Source organism: Scyliorhinus canicula, chromosome 6 (assembly GCF_902713615.1).
Source record: "Scyliorhinus canicula chromosome 6, sScyCan1.1, whole genome shotgun sequence".
NCBI classification, from domain to species: Eukaryota; Metazoa; Chordata; class Chondrichthyes; order Carcharhiniformes; family Scyliorhinidae; genus Scyliorhinus; species Scyliorhinus canicula.
In genome coordinates this window covers 108,640,973-108,654,333 of record NC_052151.1, presented here as the reverse complement: position 1 = coordinate 108,654,333, position 13,361 = coordinate 108,640,973, and the positions used below count along the sequence as shown (strand labels likewise).

General features: G+C 46.1%; 1 protein-coding gene across 1 annotated transcript in view; it reads left to right on the top strand.

Moving 5' to 3' along the window:
- The window catches only part of LOC119967932 (adhesion G-protein coupled receptor F1-like), a gene marked incomplete at its 5' end in the record, with an annotated part of 102,243 nt that overhangs the window by 80,657 nt on the left and 8,225 nt on the right, over positions 1–13,361 (top strand). Inside the window, one exon of the mRNA XM_038801028.1 lies at positions 4,447–4,513. Within this exon, the coding sequence (XP_038656956.1) occupies positions 4,447–4,513 (67 nt within the window). The remainder of the gene's footprint in view (positions 1–4,446; positions 4,514–13,361) is intronic.

The following is a 13,361-nucleotide window of genomic DNA, read 5'->3' as shown; positions in this document are numbered from 1 at the left end:
CACTTATAAACAGCACCCTACCAAAGCCCCCACCCCCACCCTACCCCCATAACCCAGTAACCCCACCCAACCCAACCTTTTTGGACAGTGAGGGCAATTTAACACAGCCAATCCACCTAACCTGCACATTTTTGGACTGTGGGAGGAAACCGGAGCACCCGGAGGAAACCCACGCAGACACGGGGAGAAAGTGCAAACTCCGCACAGTGACCCAAGCCGCAAATCGAACCTGGGACCCTGGAGCTGTGAAGCAATTGTGCTAACCACTGTGCTACTGTGCCCTCTCTTAAATGATGAAGGAACCAAAGGTATGGTTGCTAGATTTGCTGGACACAAAGATAGGTAAGAAAGTAAGTTGCAAAGAGGACATAAAGAGGATAGAAAAGGATGTAAATAGGTTGAGTCAGTGGGTAAAGATCTGGCAAATGGAGTATAATGTAGGAAAAATGTAAAATTGTCTATTTTGCCAAAAAAATAAAAGAAGAGCATTTATCTAAATGATAAATGATAATGATGCAGAGTTCTGAGTGTTAATGAATCCTAGTACATGAACCGCAAAAGGTTATTATGCAGGTCTAGCAATTCATTACCAAAACTAATACAACGTTATCGTTCATTGCAATGGGAATTGAGTACAAAAGTAGGGAGAATATGCTTCAGTTATACAGGGCATTGGTGAGACCACATCTGGAGTACTGTGCACAGTATTGCTTTATTTACTTCAGGAAGGGTGTAAACCGGGCAGCACGGTAGCATTGTGGATAGCACAATCGCTTCACAGCTCCAGGGTCCCAGGTTCGATTCCGGCTTGGGTCACTGTCTGTGAGGAGTCTGCACATCCTCCCCGTGTGTGCGTGGGTTTCCTCCGGGTACTCCGGTTTCCTCCCACAGTCCAAAGATGTGCAGGTTAGGTGGATTGGCGATGCTAAATTGACCTTAGTGTCCAAAATTGCCTTTAGTGTTGGGTGGGGTTACTGGGTTATGGGGATAGGGTGGAGGTGTTGACCTTGGGTAGGATGCTCTTTCCAAGAGCCGGTGCAGACTCGATGGGCTGAATGGCCTCCTTCTGCACTGTAAATTCTATGTCTATGTAAATACAGTGGAAGTAGCTCAAAGAATGTTTACTAGACTAATACCTGGAATTTGTGGGTTACCTTATGAGGAAAGGTTAAACAGGCTAGGCTTGTATCCATTCGAGTTTAGAAGAGTAGGAAACTACTTGATTGTGAAATATATTGTGATTGCCCTATAAGATCCTGAGGAGACTTGACAGGGCCAATGTGGAAAGGATGGTCCTCTTCTGGCAGAACTATGGGGTCACTGTAAAAATAAGGGACTGGACATTTAAGACAGCCTTCCTCAAAATGCGGCAGAGCTGGAATCTTTGACTATTTTAAAGGCAGAAGTAGATAGATTCTTGATAAGCAAGGAGGTTAAAAGTTATTGAGGGTAGGTAGGAATAGGAGTTGAGGTTAAAATCAGATCAGTCATGATCCTATTGAATGGCCGAACAGGTTCAAAGAGCCGAGTGGCCTCCTGTTGCTCCTAATTTGTATGTTACATATGATAAACATATATGTAATCATCATAGATCACAGAATTCCTACTGTGCAGAAGGGGGTCATTCAGCTGTTGGGGGGCTAGGCAAAGGAAGACCATGGAGAAAGATAAACAAAATTGGAAAAAGTTCCAGAGTTGAGGAATAACTAGATCAGGGAGGCATGTGAAGGAGAGCTGGTACATATCTAACCTCGTCAAAATGGTATTCTCTGTGATTGTGGTGCCATCATCCAAAAACAATTTTGGTTTCCATGTGTATGCTGATAACAGCCAACTCTACCTCAAACTCTCATTATCCTTCTGCACTATGCACATGATAAGGCTTCTCGTCCATCAGTACTCAATGAACAAAGATTCAAGGCTATTGTTTCCTTAGCCACTGAATGCAATCCCTCTCCTGGCAACTATTTGATGTAGAAACAGTCTATTAGCAACCCTGATGTTAAAATTGACCCCGAGATGAATTTTCAACACATATTCGCCCCATCACTAATACCATCACTTCAACTTTACTTCATTATTGCCTTAGCTGATGTTTTGCTGAAACTCTCATTCATAGGAACATAGGAATTAGAGCAGAAGGAGGCAATTCAGCCTTTAGAGCTTGCTCCGCCATTCAATCAGATCAGATCATGGCTGATCTCTTCCTGGTCTCAAATCCACCTCCCCACCTGTTGCTCATATCCTTCTAACTTGTTTTTTTTATCAGAAATATATCTGTCTCCTTCTTGAAACCATGCAATGATTCCGAATTCACCACACTGTGAGGCAGCAAGTTCCACAGATTTACCACCCACTGCGAGAAGTAGTTCCTCCTCATCTCAGTTCTAAATCTACCACCTTTCAACCGATATCAAAAATGATACGCTGAAAATCTCCGACCTTGCAGCTGGATCAGGGTATTGAACCTGATGATCAGCCATGATAATAAAGAATGGTGGAGCAGACTCGAAAGTTTGAATGGCCTCCTGCTGCTTCTATTTTCTAAATATGTTTCTATCCCGCCTTCCCCCATATCCCTTAATCGCTTTAGCCCCAAGAGCTTTATCTAATTCCTTCTTTAAGCCACACAATTGTTTCGCCTGATCTACTTTTTGTAGTAGTGAATTCCACAGATTCACCACTCTCTGGGTGAAGACATTTCTCCTCACCTCAGTCCTTAAAGGTTTACCCCTTATTCTCAATCTATGACCTCTGGTTCTGGATTCCCCCACCATCCGAAACGTTCTTTCTTAATCTTCTAGTCTCATTCTGTTAGAATTTTATAAGTTTCTATGAGATCTCCCCTCACTCTTCTAAACTCCAATGAATATAATCCTAAACAACTTAATCTCTCCTCATATGACAGTCCCACCATCCCAGGAATCAACCTGGTAAATCTTTGCTGCACTCCCTCAATAGCAAGAACATCCTTACTCAGATAAGGTCACCAAAACTGTACACAATACTCCAGGTGTGACCTCACCAATGCCCTGTACAATTGTAGTCAAACATCCCTATTCCTATACTCTAATCCTCTCGCTATGAAGGCCAACGTACCATTTGCTTTTTGTACTGCCTGCTGTACCTACACGCTTACTTTCAGCCTGATGCACGAGGACACCAAGGTCTTGCTGAGTATCCACCTCTCTCAATTTAAACCCATTCAAATAATAATCTGCCTTCCTCTCTTTGCTACAAAATTGGATACCCGCACATTTATCCATGTTATACTGCATGTGCCATGCATATGCCCACTCACTCAGCCTGTCCAAATCCCGCTGAAGTATCTCTGCATCCTCCTCACAGCTCACCCTCCCAACCAACTTTATATCATCTGCAAATTTGGAAGTACTACATTTAGTCCCTTTATTCAAATCATTAATATATAATGTGAACAGTTCAGGTTCTAGCACAGATCCCTACGGTACCCCACTAGTCACGGTCTGCCAATCAGAAAAAGACCCATTTATTCCAACTTTTTGCTTCCTGTCTGCTAACCAGTTTTCTGTCCATCTCAGGAGACTACACGCATGCCCTTTAACTTTACATAGTAATCTGCTATGTGAGAACTTGGTGAGCCTTCTGCAAGTCTTAACAAACCACATCCACCTGATCTCCCTGGTCAATTCTATTAGTTACATCCTCAAGAATTTAAACAGATTTGTCAAGCATGATTTCCCTTTCGTAAATCCATGTTGACATTGTCTGATTATATCACTGATTTCCAAATGCTGTTTTATGAAATCCTTGATATTGGCCTCCAGCAACTTCCCTACTACTGAAGTTAGGCTCATTGGTCTACAGTATACTGTTTTCTGTCTGCCTCCCTTTTTGAATAGCAGGGTTTTGTTAGCTACTCTCCAATCTCTGGAACCATTCCAGAGTCCAAAGAAATTTGGAAAATGACAGCCAATGGATTTACTATTTCTAGGGCCTTAAGTATTCTGGGATGAAGATTATCAAGCCCCGGAGATTTATCCGCCTTCAATCCCTTAATTTCCCTAAAACAATTTCTCTATTAATATGAATTTCCTTCAGCTCCTCAATAAACATTGTAAAACTTGCCATTCTCAAACTCCAGGTAACTGGACACAAAATGACGTGGAGACAAGTTGTCTGCTGATGGCGCCCATTAGAGACAGTACATATTTGAAAAAAGAATATCTCACAATCTTATGTTCACAGCAAGCAACAGTGTTGTAAAGAGATTGCATGAAATCATGGGCTGTGTGCTGGTAATTTCTGAGATGTGCTCCCAGTGAGCACTAATGCTTATTGAATTACTGTTCAGAGAACAGAGAAATGTGGGGGAAAAAATGTCAAAAGTGAATAAACAAAGGCTGTTTCTTGCAACTCACCGGCTCATTCTGACCCTCACAATAACATTCATGATTTTTTTTTCAGACTGCACAGAACACTTCTACTGCAAAGCCTGCCTCAAAGCCGAATCAGCGATTATTTTTCAGAAAGGGTGAGTCTAATCATGAACCTGAACAATAATAGAACCAGTCCCTTGATATATTTTACTTCAAAAAATAATGGGCGCGTTTTGCAGCGCCAGGAGTTGGCCCACCATTGGCCACTGTCAGGATCTCCCGGTCCCGCTGATGTCAATGGGGTTTCCCGTTGAATTCATCCCTTGCCAGTGGGAAACCCGTGGAGGGGGTGAGCCATTGGCGGGACAAGTAGATCCCGTCAACGTGAATGGCTGGAAAGTTCTGGCCTATGTTACTTGAGTAGCTGTAGTGATTTGTAGAAGAAAAGTAAATGATGTTGTGTTTGGTCCTTTGTTCTTTATGAAGTAACTCACCAAACACTTTGATGTCCAAACCAGGATCCTGTGATTGTGTCTCGTGGTAAGATGGCAATCTGATACAGAGCATGCTATCATGGGAGTCTTGCTACTCTTCTTGAAGTTACACCTAGCATTGACCAATTACATGTATGTCTTATTACCCTCTCCTTGTTATTCTGAAGATGGCCGGATGTGCCTCTGTCTATTGCCGGGTCCCAGGTCACATGACCTGGGTCTGGAGACCGTATGGGGTGTCTGTACTGTCGCCTGTTGGTTGGAAGTCTCACACCATCCAACTATGATATATAGCCCATAGGCAAATCGCCACAAATGAGATGTGAGAAAAAGTTTTTCGCACGAGTGGTTCAAATTTTTAATGCACTGCCTGGAAGTGTGTGGAGGCATTTAAGAAGGCATTAGATGATTACTTTGATAGAAACAATATGCAGGGGTACAGGGCAAAATTAGGAGAATGGCACTAAGTCGCAATGCTCATTGGAAGAGCCAGTGGAGACATTATGAGCCAAATGGCCTCCTTCTGCACCATTACAATTCTGTGATTCTGTAATATATTTCATTTTTGAAAATATTTTTGTTCACGTTTTTGATATTTTAACATTTTAAACACAACCTATCAAAGAAAAAAACAAAACAATTCCTCCCCCCCGCTCCCCCACCACCAGTAACCTCAACCAACCTCCTATTTTGACCCTCTCCTCCCCCTTAACAGCTGGCAGTAACCAGCTCCTTGAAATGTAGTACAAACAAACCCCATCTCTTACGGAATCCCCTCACTCATTCCCCCCCTCAAAGAAAATTTCACCTTTTCCAGATACAAAAACTCTATTAGAGCCCCCAGCCATACCACGGCACAGGATGGAGCAACTGATGTCCACCCCAACAGTACCCATCTTCGAATGATCAGTGAGGTGAAGGCGAAAACATCTGTCCCCAACTCCCCTCTGCAGCACCAGCAAGTCCGACACCACAAATATGGCCCCCAGGGAACTGGGCTCCCAATCCAAGATCGGCGACATGGTGCTGAAGAACAAAGTCCAAAATCTCTTCAACTTAGGGCAGGAGCAGAAATTACACGCGTGATTGGCCGGGCCCCTCCCCACTGCTCACAAGTATCCTCCACTCCTTCAAACAACCAGCTCATCCTCTACTTCATCAGGTACGCTCTATGTACTACCTTTACTAGTATCAACCCAGGTTGAGAGGGTTGTTAAGAAGGCTTTTATTGGTATAGGGATTGAGTTTCAGAGCTATGAGGTCATGCTGCAGCTGTACAAAACTCTGGTGCGGCCGCATTTGGAGTATTGTGTGCAATTCTGGTCGCCACATTATAGGAAGGATGTGGAAGCATTGGAAAGGGTGCAGAGGAGATTTACCAGAATGTTGCCTGGTATGGAGGGAAGATCTTATGAGGGAAGGCTGAGGGAATTGAGGCTGTTTTCGTTAGAGGGAAGAAGGTTAAGAGGTGACTTAATTGAGGCATACAAGATGATCAGAGGATTAGATAGGGTGGACAGTGAGAGCCTTTTTCCTCGGATGGTGATGTCTAGCACGAGGGGACATAGCTTTAAATTGAGGGGTGATAGAAACAGGACAGATGTCAGAGGTAGGTTCTTTACTCAGAGAGTAGTAAGGGCGTGGAATGCCCTGCCTGCAACAGGAGTGGACTCGCCAACATTAAGGGCATTCAAATGGTCATTGGATAGACATATGGATGATAAGGGAATGGTGTAGATGGGCTTTAGAGTGGTTTCACAGGTCGGCGCAACATCGAGGGCCGAAGGGCCTGTACTGCGCTGTAATGTTCTATGTTCTATGTTCTATAAGTGTTGTACAAACCCTAGCCTCGCACATGAGATTGAGGTATTCACCCTCCGCAGCTCCTCATACCAGAACCCCTCCTCCAGCGCTATTCCCAGCAGCTCCTCCCACTTGGCCTTAACCTCTTCAGAGATGCCATATCCTCCTCCAAAATCCTCCCATAGATCACCGAGATGACCTGCCCTCTCTTGCTCTATCACTGACAGCACCCCTCCAACTTCAAGGAGGGCAGTGCCACCCGAAAAGACGAAAATACCTTTTTCGCAAAATCCTGCAGTTGCATGTACGTGAAAACCTCCCCCCACGGGATCCCAAATCTTTTCCCCAACTCCTCCAAGCTCGCAAACCGTCCTTCTACAAATAAGTCTTTCATTTCCATCACCCCTCGCTCCTCCCATTCTCGAAACCTAGCATCCGTCCTTGCTGGCTCAAACCCATGGTTCCTCAAATCAGCATCAACTTCGACCCCTCCCCTTTCTAAAATGCTGCCGAAGTAGCCTCCATATTTTCAACGTGGCCACTACCACGTTTTCAACGTGGCCGGGACATTGAAAAGAGCGCGAGAGGTAAGACAGCCGGGACATTGAAAAGAGCGCGAGAGGCAAGACAGCCGGGACATTCAAAACAGCGCGTGAGGAGAGACAGCCAGGACATTGAAAGGAGCGCGAGAGGAGAGACAGCCAGGACATTGAAAACAGCGCGAGAGGAGAGACAGCCGGGACATTGAAAAGAGCGCGAGAGGTAAGACAGCCGGGACATTGAAAACAGCGCGGGAGGAGAGACAGCCAGGACATTGAAAAGAGCGCGAGAGGTAAGACAGCCGGGACATTGAAAAGAGCGCAAGAGGTAAGACAGCCGGGACATTGAAAAGAGCGCGAGAGGCAAGACAGCCGGGACATTCAAAACAGCGCGAGAGGAGAGACAGCCAGGACATTGAAAGGAGCGCGAGAGGAGAGACAGCCAGGACATTGAAAACAGCGCGAGAGGAGAGACAGCCGGGACATTGAAAAGAGCGCGAGAGGTAAGACAGCCGGGACATTGAAAAGAGCGCGAGAGGTAAGACAGCCGGGACATTGAAAACAGCGCGGGAGGAGAGACAGCCAGGACATTGAAAAGAGCGCGAGAGGCAAGACAGCCGGGACATTGAAAACAGCGCGGGAGGAGAGACAGCCAGGACATTGAAAAGAGCGGGAGGGGACACATTGAGAGCGGCGGGGTGCCAGTGGGAGCAAAGATAATATAAGGCGGGAACCGGAAGTACGACCCGCGGACTTCTGGGAAGGATTTTCTCCTAGCCAATAAATTGTGGTGGAGAGGATACCCGAGACACTACACGTGTAGTGTCTCCCACCCGCCCTCCTCCTCTAACCTAATAATAAGACCCATTGGGGTGAGCAGGTAAGTGCTATATTATATTATTATTTTTTTATTTGTTTTATATTTGTTTACCAGAACTTGGTTGAAATTAAGTGGGATGGCAGGGAAGGTAGTGCAATGTTCCTCCTGCAGGATGTTTGAGGTGAGGGATGCTGTTAGTGTCCCTGCTGATTTTACCTGCAGGAAGTGCAGCCAGCTCCAGCTCCTACAAGACCGAGTTATGGTACTGGAGCTGGAGTTGGATGAACTTCGGATCATTCGGGAGGCAGAGGTGGTCATAGATAGGAGCTTCAGGGAAGTAGTTACACCAAAGACTGGAGATAGATGGGTAACTGTAAGAGGGACTGGGAAGAAGCAGACAGTGCAGGGACCCCCTGCGGTCGTTCCCCTGAGTAACAAGTATACCGTTTTGGATACTTGTGGGGGGGACGACTTACCAGGGGTAAGCCATGGGGTGCGGAACTCTAGCACGGAGTCTGTCCCTGTTGCTCAGAAGGGAAGGGGGGAGAGGAGCAGAGCATTAGTAATTGGGGACTCAATAGTCAGGGGCACAGATAGGAGATTTTGTGGGAGCGAGAGAGACTCACGTTTGGTATGTTGCCTCCCAGGTGCAAGGGTAAGTGATGTCTCGGATCGTGTTTTTCGGGTCCTTAAGGGGGAGGGGGAGCAGCCCCAAGTCGTAGTCCACATTGGCACTAACGACATAGGTAGGAAAGGGGACAAGGATGTCAGGCAGGCCTTTAGGGAGCTAGGATGGAAGCTCAGAGCGAGAACAAACAGAGTTGTTATCTCTGGGTTGTTGCCCGTGCCACGTGATAGTGAGACGAGGAATAGGGAGAGAGAGCAATTAAACACGTGGCTACAGGGATGGTGCAGGCGGGAGGGATTCAGATTTCTGGATAACTGGGGCTCTTTCTGGGGAAGGTGGGACCTCTATAGACAGGATGGTCTACATCTGAACCCAAGGGGCACCAATATCCTGGGGGGGAGATTTGTTAGTACTCTTTGGGGGGGTTTAAACTAATTCAGCAGGGGCATGGGAACCTGGATTGTAGTTTTGGGGTGCGAGAGATTGAGAGTAGAGAGGTCAGGAGCACAGATTTGACTTCGCAGGAAAGCGGCAGTGTTCAGGTAGGTGGTTTGAAGTGTGTCTATTTCAATGCCAGGAGTATACGAAATAAGGTAGGGGAACTGGCAGCATGGGTTGGTACCTGGGACTTCGATGTTGTGGCCATTTCAGAGACATGGATAGAGCAGGGACAGGAATGGTTGTTGCAGGTTCCGGGGTTTAGGTGCTTTAGTAAAGTCAGAGAAGGGGGCAAAAGAGGGGGAGGTGTGGCGCTGCTAGTCAAGGACAGTATTACGGTGGCAGAAAGGGTGCAAGATGGGGACTCTTCCGAGGTAGTATGGGCTGAGGTTAGAAACAGGAAAGGAGAGGTCACCCTGCTGGGAGTTTTCTATAGGCCACCTAATAGTTCTAGAGATGTAGAGGAAAGGATGGCGAAGATGATTCTGGAAAAGAGCGAAAGTAACAGGGTAGTTGTTATGGGAGACTTTAACTTTCCTAATATTGACTGGAAAAGATATAGTTCGAGTACATTGGATGGGTCGTTCTTTGTACAATGTGTGCAGGAGGGTTTTCTGACACAATATGTTGACAGGCCAACAAGAGGTGAGGCCACTTTGGATTTGGTTTTGGGTAATGAACCAGGCCAGGTGTTAGATCTGGAGGTAAGTGAACACTTTGGAGACAGTGACCACAATTCGGTGACCTTTACATTAGTGATGGAAAGGGATAAGTATACCCCGCAGGGCAAGAGTTATAGCTGGGGGAAGGGCAATTATGATGCCATTAGACATGACTTAGGATGTGTAGGTTGGAGAAGTAGGCTGCAAGGGTTGGGCACACTGGATATGTGGAGCTTGTTCAAGGGACAGCTATTGCGTGTTCTTGATCAGTACGTACCAGTCAGACAGGGAGGAAAGGGTAGAGCGAGGGAACCGTGGTTTACCAAAGAAGTGGAATCTCTTGTTAAGAGGAAAAAGGAGGCCTATGTGAATATGAGGCGTGAAGTTTCAGTTGGGGCGCTTGATAGTTACAGGGAAGCGAGGAAGGATCTAAAGAGAGAGCTAAGACGAGCAAGGAGGGGACATGAGAAGTCTTTGGCAGGTAGGATCAAGGAAAACCCAAAAGCTTTCTATAGGTATGTCAGGAATAAAAGAATGACTAGGGTAAGAGTAGGGCCAGTCAAGGACAGTGGTGGGAAGTTGTGTGTGGAGGCTGAGGAGATAAGCGAGATACTAAATGAATACTTTTTGTCAGTATTCACTCAGGAAAAAGATAATATTGTGGAGGAGAATGCTGAGACCCAGGCTATTAGAATAGATGGCATTGAGGTGAGTAGGGAAGAAGTGTTGGCAATTCTGGACAAGGTGAAAATAGATAAGTCCCCGGGGCCTGATGGGATTTATCCTAGGATTCTCTGGGAAGCCAGGGAAGAGATTGCTGAGCCTTTGGCTTTGATTTTTAGGTCATCATTGGCTACAGGAATAGTGCCAGAGGACTGGAGGATAGCAAATGTGGTCCCTTTGTTCAAGAAGGGGAGTAGAGATAACCCCGGTAACTATAGGCCGGTGAGCCTAACATCTGTGGTGGGTAAAGTCTTGGAGAGGATTATAAAAGATACGATTTATAATCATCTAGATAGGAATAATATGATTAGGGATAGTCAGCATGGTTTTGTGAAGGGTAGGTCATGCCTCACAAATCTTATCGAGTTCTTTGAGAAGGTGACTGAACAGGTGGACGAGGGTAAAGCAGTTGATGTGGTGTATATGGATTTCAGTAAAGCGTTTGATAAGGTTCCCCACGGTCGGCTATTGCAGAAAATACGGAGGCTGGGGATTGAGGGTGATTTAGAGATGTGGATCAGAAATTGGCTAGTTGAAAGAAGACAGAGAGTGGTGGTTGATGGGAAATGTTCAGAATGGAGTTCAGTTACGAGTGGCGTACCACAAGGATCTGTTCTGGGGCCGTTGCTGTTTGTCATTTTATAAATGACCTAGAGGAGGGAGCAGAAGGATGGGTAAGTAAATTTGCAGACGACACTAAAGTCGGTGGAGTTGTAGACAGTGCGGAAGGATGTTGCAGGTTACAGAGGGACATAGATAAGCTGCAGAGCTGGGCTGAGAGGTGGCAAATGGAGTTTAATGTGGAGAAGTGTGAGGTGATTCACTTTGGAAAGAATAACAGGAATGCGGAATATTTGGCTAATGGTAAAATTCTTGGTAGTGTGGATGAGCAGAGGGATCTCGGTGTCCATGTACATAGATCCCTGAAAGTTGCCACCCAGGTTGATAGGGTTGTGAAGAAGGCCTATGGTGTGATGGCCTTTATTGGTAGAGGGATTGAGTTCCGGAGCCATGAGGTCATGTTGCAGTTGTACAAAACTCTAGTACGGCCGCATTTGGAGTATTGCGTACAGTTCTGGTCGCCCCATTATAGGAAGGACGTAGAAGCTTTGGAACGGGTGCAGAGGAGATTTACCAGGATGTTGCCTGGTATGGAGGGAAAATCTTATGAGGAAAGGCTGATGGACTTGAGGTTGTTTTCGTTAGAGAGAAGAAGGTTAAGAGGTGACCTAATAGAGGCATACAAAATGATCAGAGGGTTAGATAGGGTGGACAGCGAGAGCCTTCTCCCGCGGATGGAGGTGGCTATCACGAGGGGACATAGCCTTAAATTGAAGGGTAATAGATATAGGACAGAGGTCAGAGGTGGGTTTTTTACGCAAAGAGTGGTGAGGCCGTGGAATGCCCTACCTGCAACAGTAGTGAACTCGCCAACATTGAGGGCATTTAAAAGTTTATTGGATAAGCATATGGATGATAAGGGCATAGTGTAGGTTAGATGGCCTTTAGTTTTTTTTTTCCATGTCGGTGCAACATTGAGGGCCGAAGGGCCTGTACTGCGCTGTATCGTTCTATGTACCACAGGACTCGCCAAGTACTTCCCTGGGGCATACGGGAACAGCGTTGTTGCCAGCGCCTGCAACCCCGACACCTTACAAGAGCTTGCTTCCATCCACACCAACAAAGCCTCCGGCTCCGTGGTCCAACCCACACCTTCTCCGTGTTCGCGCCCCAATAATAATACATCAGGTTTGGAAGGGCCATGCTCCCTGATTGGTGCCCTCTCTGAAGCACTGTCCTCCTAATCCTTGCCACCTTACCTGCCCATCAAACGACAAAATCAACCATGACACTCCCATGAAAAATGCTTTCAGTCGGCACTGAAAGAAAAAGAAAAATAGCAAAATATTCATCTTAACCGCCCACACCAGGCCTGCCAATGAAAGAGGAAAGTTGTCCCATCTCAATAAATCCACCTTGACCCGACCCACCAGGCTCGCAAAATTCAACTTACGGAGCCAGGTGCACTCCCAAGTACCTAAAATGGGTAGTTGCCACCCAAAATGGCAACCCCCCCCCCCAAAAAACCTACACCTGAACCCGGGGAAAAGACCACAAAACACTCACTCTTTTGCAAATTTCCTGAAAAATTCCCAAATCTCCTAAGCAGTCCCATTATATCCCCCACTGAAGAGCCCGGTTTGGAAATATACAAGAGATCATCAACATACAGCGACACTCTATACACACCACTATCACTCTCCATATAATCATAACTATGGCCAAGGACTGTATCGCCAGCGCAAACAGGTGGCAGGACATGGGCACCCCTGTTTCCTCGGTCGTTACAGAAAATACCCAGAGTTTTAGATTAGATTTAGATTTAGTGTTGCGTGTATCGAGGTACAGTGAAAAGTATTGTCCAGGCAATTCGTTCCATACATGAAAAACATAGGACATGCAATAAATAGACAAACTAAAGACATAGATATAGACATCAGGTGAAGCATACAGAGGTGCTACTCAGTGCTGTTCAGCAGAGAAGATGGGTGGAGAGATCAGTTAAGTCCATGAGGGTCATTCATGAGTCTGGTAACTGTTGGGAAGAAGCTGTTTCTGAATCTGTTCGTGCCTATTCTCAGATTTTTGTATCTCTTGCCCGATGGAAGAGGTTGGAAAAGAGAATAGCCGGGTGGGAGGGGACTTTTATGATGCTGCCCACTTTCCCAACGTAGCGGGAGGTGTAGACAGAGTCACTGGATGGGAGGCGTGTTCGTGTGGTGTACTGGCGTGTTCACGACTCTCTAGTTTCTTACGGTCTTGGGCCGAGCAGTTGCTATACCAGGCTGTGATGCTGCCAGATAGGATGCTTTCTATGGTGCATTTGTAAAACTTA